General features: G+C 31.4%; 1 protein-coding gene across 1 annotated transcript in view; it reads left to right on the forward strand.

Annotated features, from left to right (window-relative positions):
* Nucleotides 1-835: 835 nt before the first annotated feature.
* The window catches only part of tup (LIM1_Isl and LIM2_Isl domain-containing protein tup), a 75,186-nt gene continuing 48,158 nt past the window's right edge, over nt 836-27,863 (forward strand). Inside the window, exon 1 of the mRNA XM_076540002.1 lies at nt 836-1,961. Within this exon, the coding sequence (XP_076396117.1) occupies nt 1,823-1,961 (139 nt within the window). The 5' untranslated portion in view covers nt 836-1,822. The remainder of the gene's footprint in view (nt 1,962-27,863) is intronic.

Here is a 27,863-nt window from a genome sequence, read left to right on the forward strand (position 1 = left end):
GAACCTATTCAACATTTTGTTCCACAAATGCCCCATAAATCGAACAAACTCAAATCAAACATAAGCTACAATTACAAGAATTCCCAAATAAGAGAGTAAAGAATTCCCAAAAATTGTTATTAACAAAAGTAATCCAAATGATCGATTCTGAAAATCGCCTTACTCTACCACAGCTCCATGTCTTTCGAATTAAAATACAATGTACCCTGCAAACCATTTCTTCCACAAATCGAACCTCGATTAGATCAAACCTCACCGAAACCAAACACCAAAGATTCAATTACAAGTACTCCGAAAGGTTCCAAATCCCAGAAGACCCGGAAGACCCAAGAGCGCTCCTCCTCCGCTAAAAATGTCAATCCGCAGAATTTTCGAAGACCTCAGAATTTTCTGTTGTAAGAAAGACACCGCCATGAAGCGTGAGTCCGAGGAGAAGCCGCGTGCAGTATTCTGGAGACAAAAGGATTGGAGGCATCCGGGAACGCAGCGAATCAATAAAGCGGCAAGGCGATATTCGGAATCGCGCGAGAAAAAAGAATCTCAGCTCTTCGGAGCTCCGGGCTCCTCCTCCGCGGGCGGATACGTGGATGGTACATAACGAAAGTCGAGAAAGACAACAGGTCGTCGGCAGTTTGACAGGCAGGTCAGAGACGCGATTCGAGGAAGCCAGTGGCCAGAGGAACTGTTTAACGTCTTTGGCAGCGGATAGATATCTGGTCGTGGGTTCGGATCAGCATCGTCGAGAGCGACGGAGATATCGGGTGAGGCTCGATAAAGAGGAGAGGAGAGGGTCGAGGTACGAATCGATTAGGTCTGTCGGCCATTTTGTTGGCGGCTCGAACCGGCCAAGTGTCCCGCAGCTGCCCCCAGGAGGCGTGGAAGCGACAGAGTCGACTCCATCGGGAGAACGAATGGTTCGACGTCTGCGTGGAAACGAGCCTCGGTTTCTCGCCAGCGGATAGGACGTGGCTCGATGTGGAGGACCGACCTCGGTAGTGGGGTCGAAGAGGTCGACCTCGAAGGTGGGGGCCTCGGGTGGTTAGGTTGGGTGCTATAGGAGCCTAACCGGCAGTCAGTGCCTCCCAGGGCCCCGCGCCGTCAGTTTCGTTGGTGTGTTGTGTCGTGTAACGTGTTCTCTCTTTCTCTCTTTTTTCTCTCTTCTCCTGTCTCTCTTCCTCTCTCTCTGTCTCTCTCTCTCTCGGTTGCTCTCCCTCCCCGTCCACCTTTCCAACCCCCTTTCTCCCTGATTTTTCGTTACCGCTACGGGAGAGCCGCCGGTGTACCGCGAGTGACAAGGGAATAATCGTACACCCGCGATCCTTTTTTTCCACCTGGACCACGGATCCGTTAACCCTTCCAAACAATCGGATCGGACCGATCGAAGCCCCGATCGAGGAGGGGAGCAGGTTCAACCGTGCGAGTCGATTTGGATCTGTCAAACGCTTGGATCCGTTGACAGCGTTTGCCCCGAGCTCGGGCAGACTTCCAGGCTGCACTGGAATGGCCAGAACACAGTGCGTGACGTTAATTGTCTAAGAAATCGAATCCATGTGCGTTCTGACGATGAGGGACTCGGATAAACTCGAGTGATCCGAGGACCAGTGAAGTGTTGAACGATCGAGACGATAGTGTTCGATAGTGTAAGGATTGATAGTGTCGATCTCTGAACTCCCGGAGGGAGTAACCGTGCGTGGTGACGGGGTTGAAACTTTCGTGGAATTCTGTCCGGGTAAAAGTAAGTACGACCCGTGGTCGTACTTGGCAGGAAGGCTTCAAGATTGCTCGAAAGTCGTCGAAAGAGGTGCGCAGGGCTGGAAGAGCGATGGAAATCGGGGGTGCAGCGATGCAGAGGATGGCCGCTGCCGGAGGGCCCGGGCCCCTCAGCCTTCAGGGCCCTCCAAGGTCAGTGAAAATCTCACCCGTTAACATACAGGACGAACCCGGTGACCTCACTTCCCAAAGTACGTATACTTTCTAATCGTTTTGCTGTGCCATTATTGTGACCTTTATTGCGAACTACTTGTTTCGACAGTGACATTTCAGATTTTCGAAAGTTGGCTTCCTTAATTGTACTTTACTGGCCAGTTATCGGTTATGAAATGTGTAAGGTGCATTAATTTGTTTCGGGGTTTTTTTGTGATATATTTGAAGATTTTTGAGCAAAATTTATTTGCGTCGAGTGGATAATATGGTTTCTGTAGGCGCATTGCACGTGTGAATATTTCAGAAAGACATGTAGACGTGTATGAACATTTGTACACCATGTGGACATGTATGAACATTTGTAAAGTACACTGGATGATATGTACTTGTAATGAATATTTTGAGAACGCTAGGTGCACATGTAGGCACATATGAACAATTAGAGAATACATGTGGATAGTCATATGTGAACATTTAGGTAATACAATGTGTAGATATGTAATTATGTATGGGTATTTTGAAAAGTCTGTGTGGACATGTAGTCACATATGAATATATAGAAAATAGAATATATGGACATAATATATGTGAACATTTAAAAAGTACAATATGTGGATATAATTATGTATGATCATTTGCAGATATATTCACATATGAGCATATAGAAAATAGGATATATGAACATACTATATGTGAACATTTAAAAAGTACAATATGTGGATATAATTATGTATGACAATTTTGAGGACGCTATGTGGATATGCAGTCACATATGAACATATATGTATGTAGTCACATATGAACACATATGAAAATACATTATATGGACATATTCATATAGGAATCTTTTAAAAATACATTATGTGGAGAATATGTAGTTATATGAATATTATGAAGTACTTTATGTGGACATATAATAATAACGTAAAAATAAATATTTCAGAAGTGTATTATGTTAACATGTCATATATGAACTAAATCTGGTAAAAAGTTTAAATGTTATTAAATGATGTGAACAAACTTATTAACATTTTAATTTGTTAGTTATTATTTATGATAGTTATTGGAGTACATGTAGATTTCATGAGTATAAAAAATTAAGTGATACTGTCAATTATAATCAGTAAAAACGTGAACTTAGAATTGTAGGTTAAGTCGTATATTTAATATGAAATAAGCACAGAGACTAAAATAAAAATATTATTTTTCTTTTAAATTTATGATATGTTTTACGACATATTTTATTATAACAGTGAAGGTTTGACTGAATATTTCAATGCAACGAACAAAAATTTTGCATAATAGTAAATTACAGTTATAACGTGTGATACATGGCCGTATTTATTATAACAGTGAACGTTAAAAACACATTCAATATACTGACAAAGGAATGTTGAATTTATTATAAAAAATAAGTATCGTCAAATGTTCATTGTCACAATTTATCCACTCGACACAAATAAATTTTGATACATAATTCCTTTCATTATTGCAAATGCTCGAAAATTCGCAGCTTGATATAAAAATATCGAGTTTACTTTCATAATAAAGGAAAGAATAAATGCGATTAGGATGACGTTTATATCAGCACAGAATACTAGACAATTTTATTTATAATCCGAAGTTACGACACTTTGTTTCGTGTTTGAACTTCAACTCGTTTCACCTGTCACATTGTTTCAATGTACGAATAATTAAATTTAATCGCGAATATTAAAATATTTTACACAGAAAACTCATTATTATAAATTCAATAATTCACGATTATAAATTCAATTTAACGTTGTTACAAATTTTATGATTAATTAAAAGAAATGTTTGAGTCAACATTTTTTGAATGCTATAAAATTATGAACACTATGTGAATACATAAAAAAACATATAAACACTATGTGTAATTTGTCTACTACAAAATATTAATTAATGAATTAATTTATATTCCATAAAATATTAATAGCAAAATAATATTACACGAGTAAAACAATTGAGATGTTCATTATTTTTATGTTCATACTAAAGAAAGTTAAGACTGTTCTCATTGTTAGAAAACTTTTAACAAAAGTTTTAAAGAATCAAAGTTTATTGTTCTAGTAAAGTTTCACGCGTCACCGTTGCCTAAATAATTTATTTATTCTCCCACTTCGAGGTGTCTATATTTTTTCCTTCACCTATATTATGAATTCAGAACTGCGTAATCTATGTTTCTAACTCATGTGAACTTTGCAGGACTTTGTAACTGTTTAATTAACGTAAAATTTGCATGAAGTTGCGCCTTGTTTCTATGAAAATGTGATTTGGATTCGATAACGTTTTATGTTGAGAGAACATTTGAAATAAATATTTGATTTTGAAGATTTTTGGAGGTAAATTTTTGTGAGTTTTAAGGAGTTTAGAAATGAACATTTTTGGGTTTTAAGAAGTTTAGAAATGAACATTTTTGGGTTTTGAGAAGGTTAGAAATGGACATTTTTGGGTTTTAAGAATTTTAGAAATGGACATTTCTGGGTTTCAAGAATTTTAGAAATAAACATTTCTGGGTTTTAAGAATTTTAGAAATAAATATTTCTGGGTTTCAAGAATTTTAGAAATAAACATTTCTGGGTTTCAAGAATTTTAGAAATGGGTATTTTTGGGTTTTAAGGATTTTAGAAACTAACAATTCTGGATTTCAAGAATTTCGGAAATAAACATTTCTGAGTTTTAAGAATTTTTGAAATAAATATTTCTGATAATTAAAGTTTTGGTCAAAAATTTTATTTACTTCATAAAATGAAGTTTGAAATAAATTTTTGATTGAATAATTATAGTCATAATTTAATAAATGTAACTATAGTTTGTAGTTATAATTTTATGACAAATATATCAATAATTTATAAATGTAATTTAATAATAAATATAACTGTAATTTATAGTTAAACTTTAATAATAAATATAACTGCAATTTATAGTTATACTTTAATAACAAATATAACTACAATTTATAGTTATAATTTGATAACAAATATAACTGCAATTTACAGCTAAAATTTAACAATGGTTACAATTAAAACTCACATACAAGAAAGCTTTATTTTTTTACAATTAAAATCTCTTACTGTTTCACATTAGTCTGTCTCATAATTCAATTCAATAATATCATAAAGTATAGTTCTGTCTCACCAAAATAAATTCATAAATTGCAGCACAGAAAAGTTATCTATAGTTCGCCAAATTCGATAGCTTTAATAAATAATTTCAAGAACCTATTTCGATCTAATTGTACTTTGTAATAATTAATACCAGTCAGAAATACTAATAGCGAAGAAATCTCAATTAAAGACTCTATTAATTAATTTTCAAATTTACTCTCAATTTATGACAATTTGCAAATTTAGCAATTATTATAATTTCAATCGTACTTTAACTGAAAATCAGTTAAATTTTATAATATACAAAATTAGAGAAAGAGTTAAATTTAATTGTCAGCTTTTAAATAAATAATTAAAATAATATTAGTCAGACTATAAATATGAAGTCAACATGAAATCATTAGTAAATTATGTAATCATACAAAGAAGAATTAGTAAAAATAAAAAATGAACGATGAAATTATTAATTAAAGACTATTTAAAATAAATAGTTAAAGTAACGTTAGTGTCAGTAAATATAAATTCTAAATTTTGTACACTTTTTATTTTTCCGTTCGATCTTTTATTCCTCAATGACAAGTTTCATCAGATTTGATTGAAAATATCCACCATAAATCAAGTTAAACTACGTATTCCGACAATGAGATCACGCTAAAATTTAGAGAGAATTAACCTTGGTTTGAACAAAGGAAAGCGGTAGAAAAACATGCACCGATTATTCCGAGGATTTTTAATACTCTATTGTCAGGACTATCGTTGTTGCTTTAATTTTGCAGCAATTTTTGGCATCAATTTTCTGCACGAAAAATAGTACGCGTTTTGTTCAAATTATTTCGAATGTTCCTTTGTCATACTAATTGAATAATTGTTCGATAAAATAACGCTTTTACGTTATTGTTTTGTACACAAACTTGCCTATAAATTCGTGACTGATGCTTTGGTAAAAATATTTTTCGCAAAAATCGCGAAATCCGAGTAAAAATGTTTATGATCGCTCGAAACAACGGCCGACGGAATTTTTTCGCCCTCGCGGTATTTATCTAATATCTCCGTCGATTAATTCTTTTTCCGTTTTTCTTTCGTTTGATGTTTCCGGTAATTTTGCTGCTTATATGATTTTGTGGAAATGGAGAATAAGAAGGTAATGTTAAAGTAAGAAGTTAAGAAGTTTATTTTCAATAGTATTTAAAATATAATCCGTTGGTATGTTGAAACGTTAACTTGTCTAAAGTAAAATTAAAATTGACATTTTCGTTTCTTTGACGATCGTGATCTAATATAATACTCGTTTGTTTATTTACTTTCATCTTTTCAAATTTTTAATTTTTAAACAATACATAAAAATTACATTAGTAGAAAAGTGTAGTTCACATACATAAAAAATTTCACATATTGTACTCCTTTAAAATTGGACACACACTGCTACCTTTTATATGATGATTTGATAATCATAATTCGAACATAATATCTTGACAATCATATTTCTAATATTATATCTTGGTAATCATACTTGATACATGATATCTAGATATCTAGATTATACTTCTTGCACAATACCTCAATAATCATATTCTTATATGCTATCCAGGTAATCATACTTCTCATACAATACCTTGATAACCATACTCGCAAATAACATCTGCTTAAGTCGCCATTTTAGATCAAACGTAAAGATCACGCTATCAATTATTTTCCGCCATTTCTGTAATAAATACGCTTTCGAGTTACTAGGGTTATTTTACAAAACCGTATCAATCGGTATCGATTCCTCAAGGAACTACATCACTTCGATTCTTGAAAATATCACGGTGCAACTTTTACAAACGTCTCATTAATTCCGTAACAGTCCACGTATTTCTCAACCGAGCGACAGAAAGATGTCGAACTAGTGCCTTCCACGACGACCACTGACGCCGCTATTTAAAGTCCAACCACTGACAGGTCAAATTTCTGCGGCTTTTTTGGAAGCGTTCTTCGCGTCAGTATTTGCTCGAACCCTTCGCGAATTCTCGTTCAAAGCGAACAAGTCGAAACGACGAATAGATTGCGTTGTCTGCGTGACAAAAATAGAGAAAACCAAGTGTTCTTTTGGAACCGATAGACCTTGCAGACGCGTCTGGGGATATTGGTTGTCCGGAAAGTTTGTGTCACTATGGAAACCACGATTTTATTACCTTCTGACCGGATAATAAACGTTTGGCTTACCTGACTGGATATTCATAGGTTTGTCGCTCAGGTACGTAGGGTCAACTTGTTTAATTTGAAGAACTCTCCTAATATACGATCCTAGCTTCCGATACAGATCTTTTGTGAGTTTCAAGGATATCCTTTTATTTCGTAACTAACCGTACGCGTGTTTTATCCGTGCATTGGCTTTGAAATCGATTAAACATCTCGAGCAATCGCATAGCAGTGAAATACTGAATCCAGGGAAATCGGGATGTAGTTAAAACGCAGACCTGTAGAAACGTAGATCTACGAAGACGTGGATCTATGTGAAGGTAGATCTGTGGAAATGTGGATCTGCGGAAATGTTGACCTATGAAAGCGTAAACCTATGGAAATGTAGTCCTATGAAAATGTAGACCTATGGAGATGTAGACTTGTGGACACGTAGAGCTATGAAAGCGTACACCTACGGAGACGTAGACTTATAGACAAGTAGAACTGTGAAAACGTAGACATATGGAAAGGCAGATGTATGAAGACGTGGGTTTATGGAAACGTAGATCTATGAAAACGTGGACTTACGTGTAGACTTGCGGAAACGTAGACCTACGTTTGCGTAGATCTATGAAAACGTAAACCTAGTGAAATACTTAATACCTAACGAAATTTAAAGTTGATCTCTGATTAACTGAAAAATATACTTTCAGTTTTTACTGTTACTTGACTAACTTATATTTTATAACATTCTTGTAATATAATCGCAGGTATATTTTGAACAAATGTGTGACGCACCAATTAGAATATTTTGGTTAAATTTTCGCGCGATCGCGAGGTATTTAATCCGATTGCAACGTGTTCATGTATGTATAAAATATGCACCAACGATAATTTGCTTCAGCTATCACCGTCTCGTAACAGCTTTATCTGTTTGACAAAAGCAATTTACTGGGGCCCTGAATGAAATAGATTCCCTGTGAATAATGCAGAAGCGCGCGGATTCTCAGCTTTGCATTCCTATGTGAATGTAAACGATTGAATTTTGAACACTTTTTAAAATTCCTTTACATCTGTCAATCTACAGTTTTCATTGTAATATGTTATTCTTTGAAATTTATTATGGAACTATTATAATAGGTGTTACTTGTATGAATTGTAACTAAAAAACGATTTTAAGGAATGTTAATGATCATATGTGACGTTTTGGATTTAATTTTGAATCGTCATGTAACATGTGTTATGGTTGTAATATGTATTATCACATGACTTATTACATGAAAGTGATTGTAACAAATTTTAATAATCATATGTGATATTTTAGATTTAATTTTGCGTCATCATGTAACATGTGTTATCATGTGTAAATGTGTTAACATATGTGATCAAGTATCATATGTCCTGTAACACGTATATGTGTCATCATATGAAATAAAATATAAATAATCATACTTAACGTTTTAGCCTTAATATTTAATAAAAATAAGAATTTCATTATAGACTATTTATGAATTTTAAATTCATACTACTTCTTCAAAACACAAAATTGCAAATTTCGTTAAAAAATTTCACTTTAAATTTGTAATTTTAGTGAAGATATTTCTGCGTGTCTCTATTCTGTATTTTATCACATTTGCGCACTTCTGTCACACAATATTGATTAACCAAACAAAAGTTATACTGACAGAAGTTAACAAGACATAACACCTGTCAGATTTCAAAGGAGGACCTAAATACGTCACTACAGCTTATGATACTAAAATTCAGTAGTCGGACAGTTTCATTTATTTTCATTGAAAATGTTGCTCCGAGTGATAAAAGCATGCTGGATGGAGGTTCATCGTGTTTTCGCACGAGGATTTGGGAACACAACAACCGCTAATTTTGATTACAATAGACGCTCTATAATCTGAATGCTCCTCTATTCGAACATCCTACTATCTGAAGATCTACTAGTCTCGGCCACAAAATGTTACTACCGCTTCACACTATATTTTTCAACAATTTTTACTCTAATCAATTTACTGTACATCGTACAATTATTACGGTAATACAATTTTTATAGTATGCAATCACAGTTACATTTGTTTAAAAGATGAACATAGTTTCGGATACTTAATGTAATTTTCACGTATTTCAAAATCCTAACCTCTAACTTTAAAAGATATTTGATTATAAATATCTAAACCTAATACCTAATTAAAAGATATTTGCTGTTGTGTACAGAACTTGATTGAGTATGACACTTGCAAATTATACATATATGCACATGTGTAAAATATACATGTACATATGCACCGATGTAATACATATGCATGTATACAAACATGTACCAAATATACATATATATTCATATGTATACACATGTACCCATATACACATACGTCCACATGTATACACATACACACATATACATATGTATCCATATGTGTACATATATACCCATATACGCATACATCCATATGTATACACATGTACCCATACACACATATATCTCCATATATATACACATACATCCATATACACACATGAATATCACATATACACATATGGATGTCACATATACAAAAAAGTAGAAAATACTTCAGTATAAAAAACACATACCAAATGCACATGTACACATATACCAAAAAATAGAAAATAGTTTCAAACCTGTTAATTGTTATCAGTAAAATAATCTGAAGTACTATTTCAATACAAATTATTTGCACGTCACAAAGTCGATGTAGATAAATAATGTAAATAAGGAAACAAGTGAGAGGCGAACGTGAGATAAAAAATTGCTCTAAATCGTTTTGAAACGAGTCCTTTGACCGAATAAAAGTGATTAAAGCGCCGGCATGTACCATGCATCCTCGGATCAGATAAATCTGTTGTAACTATAGAATATTCAGTAGCGTGTGGCGATTCAACGATAACTTTCAATCGTTCAACGTTACACGCTGTTAAGGCAGCTCGTTTAACACGTATTTCCCGCATTTTGCGGACGATTATGAATCCTGCACGTCGATCGTAATTACACTAACGAAACACTATCATCCAGCAATTTATCTCCACGATTATGAGCGGGTAACTAACGAGAAATTCTACGAGATTTGACGATGTCGATTATAATACCTGTGGTATGAACACGAGAGGCGATACCGTGATACATTCTTTGGAAAACGAATGAAAAGTGTAGTGTTTTGTGGATTGTTTTATGGGTGAAGAGTGTTTTGTTTGACACCGTGGATTAAATGAAGTAGTGTCTCGAAATTGCAATAAAAGATGTAAAACATGTCAAAAGCGTTGAATTGAGAAAATGGCACCTGATACATCACAAGTACGAAATTTGTAAAAACCGAGAAAATGTCCCCCATGAAAAATGAATATTTATTTAAACAAAAAAGATAAATGAACAAATTCCTTTTTTAGTTTATCTTGTATAATACATCTCTTCGTCCACACGTCGAGCACATTTCGCATGCGCGAATGCATTGGACCCATTTTTCTCTGTTATTATCACTGTAATGTACTTCGAACGGTAAAAATATATCTTGTAACACTACATAATATTATCAAGCAACAGTACCTGATACGAAACATGTTCCACATTACGTACAATCATGTTCACATCGCGTTCACGCGTGTCACGACAGGAAAATAATAATTATAGAAGAAAATAAATTTAATGGTAAATATGAACACTCGAGAACGAACACGTTCAACGATAAATCGAGAGTAATATTTTATAACGAACCTTCGCTAAAAAATTTAACTATTCAACTTGCCTTCAAGAAACTTTTAAGCACTATGAAACGCCACAATGCTTCACACACTATCGAAGCTCAAATATTAATATAATTGTCTTTGGTTTACAACAAAATATTTGACAAGATCACTGACAATTTATTATACATTCATCGAGATATTGCGGTATTTCGTACTGGGTCAAATGCATTGCTATTGAATGAAGTGAGCAATGTCCTCAGCAACGAATCCGTCAAATCGACCAGACAGGGTTAATAAAAAGACAGTTATAAAATAGTTGTAGCTTATTTTTAAGATTTCGATCAATAGTACACTTTGCATATTAGAGGATTTTTGTTAATACTTTGAATAGTTTATAATTTTAGTGGGTATTTGACCGATTGAAGATAGTGGAATTTTTGAAGAGGTTCTGTGTAAAATGGAACGAGACGATGAAGAAGAAAAGGAGATTTGAGTCGATCGTTTGATTTCGAAAAACTATTTAGAGCGATTCCAGAGACCACAGTCTTAGTTCGAATTCCTCGAATTCACTTCATTTGTTTCTACTTAACTACCGAATAGCCGACCGCCGAATCGGTCCACGGGTGCAATCAGAAATAAACTCAAGCGAATTCTGCCCGTCACGACCGATTCTAATAGCGACGATTTTCGAAACGCTGAAATATACAGATTTTCAGATTCTCAAATGTTCGAGTTAAAAAATGAAATCAAATTTTATAAAAGATTTGTGACCTGACATTTTTGACATTTGTGAAAATTCAGTAATTTGGAATGTGTTCTTTCGCCCCTGGACTTTCAAACTGATAAATTTGGAAATTAAAAAAATTGTTGATATTAAAAGTTTGGTGATGTGGAAATGGGAAAAAATGGGAGAAGACAAATGTTTGAAATTTGAAAGTTTTTAAGTTTTGGAGTTTTGGAGTTTAGTATTTTGGATAATCAAATACGTATTTTTAGTTTTAATATTTTAGATATTTCAGTAGCTTATTTGTTACTTTAGTAATTTATTGGTTTACTAATTCACTAATTCATCAATTTACTAAGTTATTAAATTATTAATCTACTAATCTATTAATTTACTAATTTACTAGTTTGTCAATTACCCAGTTTATCACTTTAAAAATTTAACAATTTATCACTTTAATATTTTAACAATTTAACAGTTTAACGGTTTAACATTTTAACATTTTAACATTTAACTTTAATATTTTAACAATTTAGCAGTTTAACGGTTTAACATTTTAACATTTTAACATTTTAACATTTTAACAGTTTAACATTTTAACAGTTAAACAATTTCATATTTTAACAATTTAACATTTTAACATTTTAACATTTTAACATTTTAACAGTTTAACAATTTCACAATTTTAGAAATTAACAATTTAACAATTATACAAATTAAGTATTTCCCAATTTAGTAATTATCTAATTTTCGAATTTTCTAATTTACTAGGTCACTAATTTCATATATCACTAAATTATCAATTTTCGAGCATGGAAGTACAAAATTTTCAAACTTTCACGTTTAGAAATTTAGCAGCAATCAGATCTAAAAACTTTGACGTTTAGATATTTATCAACTATAAAATTTTCACCTCTGAAGATTTAACAAGCATCAAATTTTCAAGCCTCAATTACTGACTTGGAAAGCATCAATTTTTCAAATTCTCACATTTAGAAATTTATCTAGTATCCAATTTTTAGTGCATGGCATCTAACGACTTGGCAAGCATTAAATTTTCAAATTGTCACATTTAAGAATTGAAAAATTCAGAATATTGGTAATTTTAAAATTGAAGAAACTAGGAAATTCGAAAATTCGTGAATATCTAAAATTTCAAGATGAAGAATTCGAAGAAAATCGAGTGCCTTGCAATTGCTTTTTACAGTGCCCTTTGGGGAACATTTGCCCGTCGTTACGTCAATTTTCGAGCTACTAGAAAAACATTTATTACTAAATTTTGCATTAGATATGTATCTACAAACAATAAAATCTAGGAATGTGGATGTCTAAAAACATTTTGCAATGCGTATATTTGAAAATTTCTTAATTCAAGAGTTAGTTTCTCAAAAATTAAACAACAAGCAACTAAAACTGTCAAACCATTTCACTACGATCTTACGACCAAATATAACTAACTTTCAAAACCCTTTACTAAAAATAAAATGAGAGTCTCATTAAAATAAACGAATTATATCTCCATCAAAATTACTAAAAGACTCATAAATTCGAATGAAAATACCTCCTAACGTTGGCCGCCATATTAACTAGATTCACGAAAGCCGACAAAATGGCGGATCTTAGATTTTAAATGAATCTTAGATTTCCCCTTTCAAATTAGAATCTTTCGTATATCAACTTTCGTTGGAATAAAGAATAATTATAGAGTTTATGTGTTATTTATTTTTATTATTCAGTTTCAGTTAAAATTTAAGCAGTCCTCAAACATCCATTTTATGGATAAATTCATGAAACACCAAAATGGTAGAAATACATCAAAATCCCAGACTTCTTATTTCAAATTACAAGTTTCATGTTAATTTTCGTTATAAAGAGTAATTGTAGAGGCCATTTATTTTTATGATATAGTTTTATTTAAAATATAAGCAGTCCTCAAACATCCATTTTATGGATAAATTCATGAAACACCAAAATGGTAAAAATACATCAAAATCCCAGACTTCTGATTTCAAATTACAAGCTTCATGCTAACTTTCGTTATAAGGAATAATTGTAGAGGTCATTCATTTTTATGATACAGTTTCATTTAAAATATAAGCAGTCCTCAAAGATCCATTTTATGGATAAATTCATGAAGCACCAAAATGGTAGAAATACAACAAAATCCCAGACTTCTTATTTCAAATTAGAAGCTTCATGTTAATTTTCGTTATAAAGAATAATTGTAGAGGCCATTCATTTTTATGATACAGTTTCATTTAAAATATAAGCGTTCAAACGTCCGTAAATCTACGAATAAATATTTAAAGGCAAGCGCAGTTATACGCGTCGTTGGACATTGGAGCGAGAGGAATCCCCGCCATTAGTGTCGTAGTCGGTTTCGATGCACGGAATGCTGATACCGCGTAACTTTTAGCGTCTAATCATGCAAATGTATGAGCCGTTAATTAAAACCGACGCAGGTTGCATTTTGCTCGACGTGGAGAAAAAAGAAAACTTTTTTCCAACGCCACTAGCCGGAATCTGTGAAATCCTGTAAATTTTCTGCCGGTTTTCTCGAATTAACGGACCCGATCGGAGTGTATACCGAGAGTAAGATAAGCTCGATGTTAAACGAACGCTGTAGTACACATTTCGATAGCTAACTTATACTTATTTTATACACGTTTCTCGTATTTTAATGAAAACTTGTATACATTTTTAAATTTGTAAATTCGAAAACTGCTTTTACATCTTGTTCTTCAATTTTTCTTTTTTACAAATTGTGGATGGGGTAAAATGACGAGTGAGAGGTTTAGTGTAGTGTACAATTATTGTAGTTTGAAATTATGTACTTGATTTTGTTTTTCAATAATTCTTTCGTTGAATATTTGCTTATTTTTCATTTTAGTCAGAAATAATAATTTAGAATTTTGTCGAGGTTCTTATTTTTATTTTATGCAATATTAAGTTTCTTTAATATTTTTTGAGAATTGTTAAGTTTTATTCTTTAACTTTTTTGTTAAGAATTATTTTGTGATTTTTCTTAAGAATTATTAAAAATTATTTTGTAATTTTTCTTGAGAATTTTTAAGAATTATTTTGTAATTTTTCTTAAGAATTATTAAGAATTATTTTGTGACTTTTCTTAAGAATTTTTAAGAATTATTTTGCAATTTCATTAAAAATTATTAAGAATTATTTTGTAATTTTTCTTAAGAATGTTTAAGAATTATTCTGCAATTTTATTAAAAATTATTAAGAATTATTTTGTAACTTTTCTTAAGAATGTTTAAGAATTATTCTGCAATTTTATTAAAAATTATTAAGAATTATTTTGTAATCTTTCTCAAGAATGTTTAAGAATTATTCTGCAATTTTATTAAAAATTATTAAGAATTATTTTGTATTCTTTCTTAAGAATGTTTAAGAATTATTCTGCAATTTTATTAAAAGTTATTAAGAATTATTTTGTAATTTTTCTTAAGAACTTTTAAAAATTATCTTGCAATTTGATTAAAAATGATTAAGAATTATTTGTCAATTTTACTAAGAATCAGTAACTCTAAAATTCTTCTTACTTATCAATAATTTTAAATAAATAAAAAAAAGTAGTTTGGTAAAATATACGAGCTCCGTTTCGTAACGCGAGTATTCCTTGTATCTAATCTCGAGGAAAAAATATTTTTCCAGCCCATTTGTATTTAAACGCGAAATAATGGTTATTCAGGAGAGTTGGTTTGCATAATTACTCTAATTAAAGTAATTTCCTATCGACCTTATATTTGCATGCAACGCGAACAGCAAAAATACCAGAAAAAAAACGCAGTCTCGGATAAGCTAAAACCGTTGCCGCAAAAAAACTAAATTTATAATTTCACTCTAAACGAGTCGATTACAATAAAACGTACGAGCTGTCCTCGTGCACGCTCGAATAAACGTACATATAATGAACATATACACGTTATATGTATATTAAGATAACGTTAAAATAGAACCACGTGTTGCTGACAATGCAATAGCGTTTAATATAGTCGTTATAAAAATAAGTTGCGAAGCAGGTGAAGATCATTTTCTTCGTGTCACTTATATTTTTCTGAGCTTCTCGTAAAAAATGTTTAAATAAAAGATACTTTAATGGTGATACTGAAATTATCTTTTCTGATAAAGTCATTTTTTAAGGATGACATTATAAAATCACCTGTTAAGTGGTTTATATAATAAATTCGAGGTATAATTACGCGAGGCTAATTTTGAGGCGTTGTTATTTTTACAACGAGGAAAAATAATAGTGTGACGTTGGACACGTGCATTGCGTTTAGATGTGAAGTTTTTATAAATATCGAAATTACTGGATTTTAACTTACATAGGAACTTGTTTAAAAATAGAAAGCTAAATTTAGAATTTGTTGTAGTTTATCAGTGATACGTTAAATTTTACTTGAATATATATTTTCGATCTCCCATTTTGATTTTTATATTCTAAGCTCCAGAATTAATTACTGATTTTAACTTACATAGAAACTTGTTTAAAAATAGAAAGCTAAATTTAGAATTTGTTGTAGTTTATCAGTGATACGTTAAATTTTACTTGAATATGTATTTTTGATCTCTCATTTTGATTTTTATATTTTAAACTCCAGAATTAATTACTGATTTTAAGTTACATAGGAACTTGTTTAAAAATAGAAAGCTAAATTTAGAATTTGTTGTTGTTTATCAGTGATACGTCAAATTTTACTTGAATATATATTTTTGATCTCCCATTTTGATTTTTATATTCTAAACTCCAGAATTAATTACTGATTTTAAGTTACATAGGAACTTGTTTAAAAATAGAAAGCTAAATTTAGAATTTGTTGTAGTTTATCAGTGATACGTTAAATTTTACTTGAATATGTATTTTTGATCTCTCATTTTGATTTTTATATTTTAAACTCCAGAATTAATTACTGATTTTAACTTACATAGAAAATGTAAGTTACTTACATTTAAGTTAACTTACATAGAAAATGTAAGTTAAAAATAGAAAGCTAAATTTAGAATTTATTGTGGATTATTGTTAATACATCAAATTTTACTTAAATATATATTTCATCCCATATTCTAATTTTTTTACCTTGAATACCGAAATTAATTACTGACTTTAAAAGTAATTTACGTGGAAACTAATTGAAAGATATAAAAGCATAAAAATTTACTGTAGTATTTTATTTATATGTCCGAAGTGAAATATAAGTCTAATCAAAATATTTTGATTTTAATACGAAGATACAAAGATAAATAAAGTCTGTAGCTTATTATACCTCAATATTTTACTTAATGACACATTTAATTTAATATTTTGTTTGTCCAATATTGCACAGTATTTAACAATAACACTTCCACAAATATTTATTAATAAAGTACAATATTATCTTGTTTGAAAGATTTATGTGCACCATTTTCTGTAATTAAAATATTAAATTTAGGTTATGTAACTCCACGTTTTTAAGCCAATTACCATCATTATATTCTGCAAACAAAAAGCTTATTTCTGTTGAAAGCTTCTTTAATTTCTGTAATTGAAGTATTTACTTTACATGGCAACATTTTGTTCGTAAATATTTTTTAGTGAGAATATAACTATAAATTTATGAATAACTCTTCAAAATTGTTTGCATTTTAAGTATTTACTTTGCTGCAGTAAGTGATAAAAAATTATTAAATGCTAGTGAAAAGAAGTGTAAAAAAAAAGTTATACAAAAATTCTTACACTAATACTAAAACTATTAAACCAATGAAATAACCCTTTTATAATTTGCTTATTTCAAGTCATAAAATTTGTTAAAACTTTCTTCAAATCTATGCTGATTTTTATTGAAGTCGAAAAATAATAAATTTATATTTTATTATTTTGTTGTTTCTTATTCAACTTTATTTTGTAAAGTTAAACAAGTTTTACATTAAAAGAAAGAATTAAACAAATTATAAATCACGCAGACGTAAAACTTTTAAAAATGTACAGAATCATAGAATTAAACAAAAATAAACTTGTATTATTTTTTCTACTATCTGAATTGCAGAGGGTCAACACATTTTTCACAATACAATTTACTTTCCTCTGCAATTATGAGCGTCATTATGAGATTACGAACGTCAAAAATATGAATATGAATTATTAAAATGGTCTACGAATGACAAATGTTCACCAGAAATTTTCACGGACAACCACATGATTTACCACGGAAGGGTGCATGTGTGTGTCTAAGGGACAAGGACGTAGGTTTAGGTGGAAATCATCAGCCGATTAGAGTGCAGATGTTCTCATACGGAGATTATGAGCCGTTTCCACCCTCTGCAGTGCTCCTATGGGGTTCTTGGCCGAGTGGGGCCGCTTCCGAGGGAGGAATCGGTATAACTCGATGGGGTGAACTTGATTGAATTATCATGAGTGTTTGCGGAACGGCGGCCTGCAATTGAATTAAGCCTCGGGTCCTTTTTCTATCGGCACACGTAGACATCTATCAGTGTCTCGAGCCCTTGCTTTTAATCAATGCTTTCGTGAAACTATGACAAACCAGGTATCATTCTAATATTTCAAATTAAGCGCGTCATATAGGTACAAGAATGCAGGGTTTTCAATCTTTTCTTCATTTCTTTTACGTGATTCTTTAAAAAATAGATCAAAAGGGTTTCTCAATTAAATGTATTGTAATAGTGCGAATATGTGACAAACATATTTATTGTTTATTTAAAATAAACAAATATACATATAATAAGCGACCATCAAACTTGAACTTAGTGTTAAGTTGTTTCAGTTGTTAGAAACATATGAATGTTGTAAACTTGATTGTAAACTTGAATATATGTATATGTATGTATATGCTATGTATGCATATGTATATGTTCAAGTTTATACATATGTGTATACAAATATGTAAACATGTGTGTATGTTCAAGTTCATATGTGTATACATATATGTATGCATGTGTGTATGTCAAGTTTATATGTGTATACATATATGTATACATATGTGTATACATATACGTATACATATGTGTATGTCAAGTTCATATGTGTATACATATATGTATGCATGTGTGTATGTCAAGTTTATATGTGTATACATATATGTATACATATGTGTATACATATACGTATACATATGTGTATGTCAAGTTCATATGTGTATACATATATGTATACATGTGTGTATGTTCAAGTTTATATATTTATACATACATATACATATGTATATGTTCATATGTATATACATACATATTCATATATGTATACATATATGTTCAAACTCATACATGTACATATGTGTTGTACACATATGTGTTCAATCAAGTGCACCGACATATGTCTACATGTGTGCATATTTAATAGAATAGTACAAATTTGTATTCTACACACAAACAATATACACAACAGCACAAAAATGGATTTGTACAAGAAAAACTGTTCGTAAAGCAAAATTGAAATCGAAAAGAATCTATTGGCGTTATCGACATCGAAAACAATTGTTTTACATAATCGAATTTTCCCGTGGATACTGTTACGTCCACATTGAATTAAGTCGTCCATTGAAGCAACGAAACCCCGTGAGAACAACGTGATAATTTGTCTTCGTTTCGAGTGCCATTAGTAACCGTGAAAATCGAATTTTCCTCGGGTGGATTCGACCGATCAGTTTTTCACAACTTCGATTCATAAATGTCCTCTCTGCGCAGTGGAGGATATTTCAATTCCACAGTGGAATTGTGGAACAAATATTTCAGCTGTGAAACTTTGAGTGGCTGAATTAAAAATTTTTAAATTGTTCAATCGTAAAATTTGAAGGAATTGAATTGCAAAAGCTTGAATGGACAAATTGTACAAATTCAAACATTTGAATTGTAAATATTGAGAAAAATAAATACACTTCTGGCATTTCATCTCTTGTGCAAAATAAATTTCAGTCAATAATTTTAAATAATTTCCAAAAAATTCCCAAAAACCCAAATTCCCAAAAAATGGGACCAAAGAATAATATTAATGACCTAAATAATTTTAATAGAGCGATAAAAATTTAGTATTGTACTGTTAAGAATGATGTTATTTCTTGCATCAAATCTTATCATTAGTTCTTGTAATCAATCGTTCGATTATTCTTAGCTCATCGAACGAAAACACTGCAGGTCAATTATTTCGTGCACAATCGATATGAAAATGAATATTCTTCTATTTCAGTTTTGAGGATCTTTTCAAGTATGACCAAAAATAAAATTATTCAACTATCCAAATATTTGCATATTTTATTTCATTTACAATTCTTGATTATTAATTTGAACATTTGTTCTTTTAAAATTTGTTGCATTCGGATGTGAAATTAATATTCTATTTTCTGTCAAATAAGTCACAAAATGTCTGTGCTGATTTAGGAAATAAAGTCTTTTTTTTGTAATTAGCACTGTATTAATGATTTACTGTATTCCAATTGAACGATTTAGAGAATTTGTTTGATAAATTTGAAGTGTACTCACGTGAGTGGATATCGCTATAACGCGCAGCTGAGAAATTCTTGAAGCAATTTATTTCACAATAAACTTTTCGAATTACTAATTAATTTTGCTGGAGAAAAGTTTAAACTAATTTAAAGCCACCAATTAATTATGTAAAATTTTAAATATTAGTCTAAAAGAAATATTGTGTAGATTTTGTATAACTTTGTGTTTATTTCATAATTATTTATATAACTTGTGAAAGCTATTTAGAAACTCATCACAAATACCGAATTTTCTCAAATACTATAAACAACGTAAGAAAAAAATAAAATATAATCGTGACGTTGGATCAGCGTTGATGACGCGATTCTTGTCGGTTTATCAGACAGTTTGTCAATTCGTCGTTGGTGATAACAGCGATGTTATCGAAAAGGCTGATACAGGGAACACTTTTTCCTTCGAAGCGGCCTGGCTTTGATCTGTCGAAAGCAGCACCGATTTCTTTTCGGTATTAGTAATAAGCGAAGGATGTCTTCGATTCTTGATAACTGTGTGTACCGAGTGATTAGGCATTTACAAATCAGGGAATGTCGTTTTTTTCCATATCTCGATCATGTGGACACAGCACTGATTTCGTCATATTATTCCGGTCATTTCGTTTAGACTTCCGTCAAGATGTCCACTCGACGAAGTATAGAATCGTTATCAAGGAAATTTGCAATTTATTTTATTTTTCATGGATCGTTTGTTTTTACTGATGTTGACGAAGAATCATTTTTCATTTATTTGATAATGTGGGTTTTATGAATGGTTGATTATTGTTTAAATGATTGTAAATGTGCTGTAAATTTTCTGTAACAATGTGTGTATAATAATGTATAACTTTATGTAACAAGATGTGGTAATGTGTGAGAATATATGAAGACGTATAATGATATGTGAGAATGTGATACAATAGAATTATAGGTTAGGGTGATGCCTAATTTTAGAAGTTTGCTGAGAATAGAGATGTGGTTGAAGTCTTCTACAATAATATACAAGAATATTTAACGTTATTCAACGATATGTGACAATATATAACAATTTATAACAATGTATAGCAATACATAACAATATATAGCAATATACAACAGGACAGTACAACAGACGTATAGGTTAGGATCCAATTTCCAAAACCCTCTAAAACTACAGAAATGCTTCATTTCAACCGAAACAACCATTTAAGCATGACAGAGTTAATATCTCATATGTTATACCCATATGTGAAATACATACACACGTTCAGTATGACAAATACAAACACACACATTCATCTTTAGCATAAGAGATACATAGACACATTCATATTCAGCGTGAGAGATACATGTACACATTCATGTTCAGTATGGTACATATATGCACACATTCATATTCAGTATGTGACATATGCATACGTGTATTCATCTTCAGTATCAGACACACATACACTCGTCTTCAGTATGAAATGTATATGGACACATGCATATTCAGTATGACATTCATATTCATTAATAAGAATACACACACATGTCACATGTAATAATGTATACACATGTTCATGTTCCATATGAGAAATTTGTAGAATATATTCAGTGTGTGAAATACGTACAAATATTTATATTGAGTATGAGAGATACGTAGATGTATTCATCAGTATCATCAGTGTAATAAATGCATACATACATACATGGTCAGTATGAGAAGTTCATATACATCCATATTCATTATGAAGGGTGAATATATACATTCATGTTCAGTATGACAAGTTCATATAAATATTCATATTCATTATGAGGAATACATACACACATTCATATAAGAGCACGAGACGTTTATATGCACATTAATATTTATTATGAGGGATGCATACATATATTCATGTTCAGTATGAGAAGTTCATATGTATATCCATATTCATTATGAGGGATACATACATACATACATGTTTAGTATGAGAAGTTCATATACATATTCATATTCATTATGAGGGACACATACATATATTCATGTTCAGTATGAGAAGTTCATATGTATATCCATATTCATTATGAGGGATACATACATACATACATGTTTAGTATGAGAAGTTCATATACATATTCATATTCATTATGAGGGACACATACGTACATACATGTTTAGTATGAGAAGTTCGTATACATATTAATATTTATTATGAGGGATACATACATACAATTCATGTTCAGTATGAGAAGTTCATATACATATACATATTCATTATGAGGGACACATACATACATACATGTTTAGTATGATAAGTTCATATACATATACATATTCATTATGAGGGACACATACGTACATACATGTTTAGTATGAGAAGTTCATATACATATCCATATTCATTATGAGGGATGCATACATATTTTCATGTTAAGTATGAGAGATACATACACACACATGTTCAAAGTCAGTATGAGGAACATATACACACTCCATATGAGATAAATACAGACACATAATCCCATATGCAAATATGACCGTCGCTCTAAGTACATGACTAGCAAGAATCTTCACATAGGTACTCCACATATCCAAATCAGCCCACTTACGACACAATCCGTAACAATGAATGAATCAGAGTAGCAACGAAGCAAAGTAGCCCCGAACGAGCAAGAACAACGGAATGAAACGGAAGGACAGTGGTCCGTGCTCGTTAAACCGAACTAATGATGGGACCATATCGATTCGGTGTCGTAAACCCGAAACCTGGCGCCGGCGTTAGGGCCCGAAAAGCTCGGTTTACAATCGTCGCAAAGAAGGTCCGTGGCTGACGGGAGTCCCGTGGGGCCTTCTGGACATCGTTCTCCCGAAACCGGCCAAATGGCCTGTCGATGACCATAAGCTGTAAAACCGTGTCGGAATAGTAGTCGATGCGCCATCGCCAAGGTCTGCTTCTTGTCAGTGACGCTAATTCCTGAAGAGAATTAGGAAGCCCTTACTCCGGGGTATTATACTGTGTAATGACACTGGGAACACGGTGGGCAAACATGAATATCGTTTACTTTTATTTCACCTATTTATGAACTCTTTTGTAAAGAGTTAGGCTTTCTTTTTAAAAGGGACGTGGACTGCATTTTTAAAATGCACTTTTCGCAAATATAAATTTCTCCAAATTCCAAATTTTCTAAATTTCAATTTCCCCAAATTCCAAATTCCCTAAATCCCATTTTTCTCAAATTCCAAATTCCCCAAAACCCAACTTCCCCAATTTCCACTTTCCCCAAATTAAAGTTTCCCTAAATTCCAAATTTCCAAATTCCAATTTCCCCAATTTTCACTTTCCCCAACTTCCACTTTCCTCAAATCCCAATTTACCCAAATTCCAAATTCTCCAAATCTCAGTTTCCCCAAATTCCCCAATTTCCACTTTCTCCAAATTAAAGTTTCCCTAAATTCCAAATTTCCAAATTCCAATTTCCTCAAAGCCCAATTTCCCCAATTTCCACTTTCCCCAAATCCCAATTTCCCCAAATCCCAATTTCCCCAACTTCCACTTTCCTCAAATCCCAATTTACCCAAATTCCAAATTCTCCAAATCTCAATTTCCCCAAATTCCAAATTCCCCAAATCCCAATTTCCCCAATTTCCACTTTCCTCAAATCCCAATTTATCCAAATTGCAAATTCTCCAAAACCCAATTTCCCCAATTTCCACTTTCCCCAAATTAAAGTTTCCCCAAATCCCAATTTACCCAAATTCCAAATTCTCCAAATTCCAAAATCTGCAAAACCCAATTTCCCCAATTTCCACTTTCCCCAAATTAAAGTTTCCCTAAATTCCAAATTCTCCAAAACCCAATTTCCCCAATTTCCACTTTCCCCAAATTAAAGTTTCCCTAAATTCCAGACTCTCTAAATCCCATTTTCCTCAAATTCCAAATTCCCCAAAACCCAATTTCCCCAAATAAAAATTTCCCTAAACTCCCAAAGACGTGGACACGGTTTGTCCACGTCTTGCAAGTGTAACTCCTGTTTATGGATTATTAATTAGTTATTACCTAACCTAACTATAGACTCATGGACATATTTTCATACTGACACCATCTTTTTGATTCCATCTTTGAAACCATCTTTTGACTTGAAGACAATACGTGAAAATTGTCAGACTAAAAATTTTTCAAAATTTCTTCAAAGTTCAAAAATTTGATAAACTCTGAAAATTCATCAACTTTGCAAACTTGAAAAATAAAAGTTTGAAAGGTTTGTGAATATGAAAATTTGAGATTAAAAATGTTTACGTTCACATATGTACGCGAACGTACGTGGCGTGTGCAATAATTTATTCATCGGCGTTTTCATCGAGCGATAGAAATTTTGCGTCGTCCCCGATTATTTTCCGGCGGAAATTTGTGCCCGGAATATTATTTCCTCGCGAATTGAATATTTTTTCTGTTACGAACGGCAGCTATGAAATTGGAACTTTTTCGAATTCCCTGATGGAAATACGAGTGTATGCACGAGATTTTAATAACGCGGTTAACTTGGATTCGTTTATGTATTTTTGCGATTCAAAGCGAGTTTCATTAATTTGTCGAGAGATGTTCGTGAAATTTTCATGAAGCGGATGGATTCTGTCGTTGGTGATTTTCCCAGGGAAAATTTTTATCGATTCGGAAATTATTTTCTTGGGTGCTTTTTTGCGATTAATGGAAGCTGTTTCGATTTTTGTTTTTTGTACTATTTTACGGTTCGATGAAAATACTTATTTAATATTGAAATATCTCAAAATAAATTTGTGAACTAATCTTGAAAACTCTGTACATTTACAAAAAATTTTGTGATAATATTATTTCTGATACTTGATAATACGATTGATAAATTTACTGAGAATCTGATGAATCGTCGTTCAAAATGTTATTAATGGAATAACGGAGTAAAAAATTAAAACTCTCAAAATTGATAAAATGCAAAGAATTTCAAACAAACTTGTTTTTTAGAGAAAAAAATTCAAGTGTGCAAACAATATTTTTGAATAAAAATTTTGAAGACCAATACTAACAAAATTTTGAAGCTAAAATACTAAATTGGAGTTATAATACTAAAAAACGTAATAATTAATAATACACATAATAACTAAAATTAATGAAATAATTTTTAATTTTGAAAATTTCTGAACTTACTAAGTTTTCGTGTTTAACAAATATTTGCGATTTACATTTATTCAGTAATTAAACTGTAAAAACTGTGCTCGCAAAAGTACTTTATTGATTTCTCTTAAAACGAGTCGGCTCCTTGCAATTTACTTTCTCGCAAAAACTGAAAAAGAAAAAAAGAAGGATATCTTGGAATTTCAATTTGCACAGTCCGCTGCGTTAACCGTGCTCGTTTCGAAATTTCATGGACATTTGTCAAAATTTCATTAGCGGTGTAATAATTAACATAACGAATAAGCAAACTCTCTAAAATTAGCGGCGATTCACAAACTTTTCCACTTTTTTTTTTAAGAAAAATCGACGGGAAAAGTGAATAAACTTATGAGTTTGCAAATCTTTAATTGTTAATGAGACATGTTCTATTTTACAAATAAGGAAAATGTTATCGTGCAATATTTTTGTGATTGTAGGTTTTTTTAAAATTGTAGGTTGGAGGTTTGACGAAAAATAATTTTGTAATTTTCGATGAAACACTTTTTTTTAATATAGGCAGTGTAACAAGAATTATTTTAACTATAGACAGTTTGAACGTAATTATTTTTAAATATAGACAAAACTTCGTAAAATATACACAAAGGTGATTTTTAAAATATATACAATCGTAAGTTTTTTAATATAAACAGTTGAAACCTAATTTTCCAAATTATAGACAGCTTAAATATAATTTCTTTAAATACAAATATTAAACATAACCTTGTAAAACGTATGTAAACATAACCTCTCTGAATATACAAACATAACCTCTTTAAATATACACAAGCTTAGTTTTTATAAATATACACAAACTGACCACAATCTTCTTACATACACAAAATTTAATAGAAAAATGCATTCATCATTTAAATTGGAATTTCTAAAAATTAAAGATCTGATGTCCAGAAATTTTTTAACATAAAATGTCTCCACAGTTCAGCACTAAACATATAGACGTGTAGAGTTAATTTAAAATTGAAAAATAAATATGCACAAATTCCCCAAATTCCCCAGATCCCAATTTCCTCAATTTCCAAATTCTCCAAATCCCAATTTCTTCAATTTCCACTTTCCTCAAATTAAAATTTTCCTAAATTCCAAAATCTCCAAATTTTAATTTCCCCAAATTCCAAATTCTCCAAATCCCAATTTACCCAAATTCCAAATTCTCCTAATCCCAATTTCCCCAAATTCCAAATTCTCCTAATCCCAATTTCCCCAAATTCAAATTTCCCCAATTTCCACTTTCCCTAAATTAAAATTTCCTTAAATTCCAAAATCTCCAAAACCCAATTTCCCCAATTTCCACTTTCTCCAAATTAAAATTTCCCTAAATTCCAAAATCTCCAAATCCCAATTTCCCCAATTTTCACCTTCCCAAGTTAAAATTTCCCTAAATTCCAAAATCTTCAAATTTCAATTTCCCCAAATTCCAAATTCAGCAAATCCTAATTTCCCCAAATTTCAAATTCTCCAAAATCCAATTTCCCCAATTTTCACTTTTCCAAATTAAAATTTCCCTAAATTCCAAAATCTCCAAATCTTAATTTCCCCAAATTCCAAATTCTCTGAGTCCCAATTTTCCCAAATTCAAAATTCTCCAAAATCAAATTTCCCTAAATTCCAATTTTCCCAAATTCCACTTTCCCCAAATCCCAATTTTCCCAAATCCAAACTTTCCCAAGTCCCAACTTCCCCAAATTCCAATTTCTTTTGTATTTATTTTACTTTTGGTGGCATGCAAACCACAATTATACTATTGTATGTAAACTTGTATGTAAACTATTTGATATTAACAAAAATTAGTTTGCTTTTCATATATCATACCTTCTTTACATACATCACTTCATGTATGTATCCAACTATAATTTTAGCTTGTTTATAAACAACACCCAGCAAAGAATTAAAGAATACAAAATCTCCGCTATAAGAAACCCCATACATTCTTATACATAATCCCTTGCCTGGTTCACATTTTCCTTTCAATATTTATAAGGTCAACGTGGGTGGACCAACGCAATTTCTTTCCACGCGAATCGATCCTAATCGTTTCGTGTTCTGGCTACACCTTATCCCTTCGATTTCGTTCTATGTCGAGGCTTGAAGAGTGCATAATCGTGCACCTGACTTGTTAACCAGCGGGACAAGCGATCGCCAGTTGCTCGATCGTTGATTTCATACGGTCGGCACGTAAGTAATGTCCCTAGAAATCAGTTCTGTGTATGGCGAATCAAGTACACGTTATCTTCGTTGAATTGTTTAAATCGTTTGATGATATAGGGTAAGAAGGAAAGTCATTCTTTGAACATTTTGCAATTTTTTGTTTGGTATGGTGTCAATGAACTTCTGCTGTTTTGAGTAATTATTTTTAGGTTGTTCAATAAGTGATATTTTGCATTATTATTTACTCATTGTTAGTAATTGATATTTTGCATTATTATGTACTCATTGTTAGTCATTGATATTTTGTATTTTCAATTACTTAATAATTGATATTTTATATTCTCAATTATTTGATAATTGGTATGTTGTATTTTCAGTTACTCAATAACTGGTATTTTGCAGTTTTGATTACTCATAATTGATATTTTCTATT

Source organism: Megachile rotundata, chromosome 15 (assembly GCF_050947335.1).
Source record: "Megachile rotundata isolate GNS110a chromosome 15, iyMegRotu1, whole genome shotgun sequence".
NCBI lineage: Eukaryota > Metazoa > Arthropoda > Insecta > Hymenoptera > Megachilidae > Megachile > Megachile rotundata.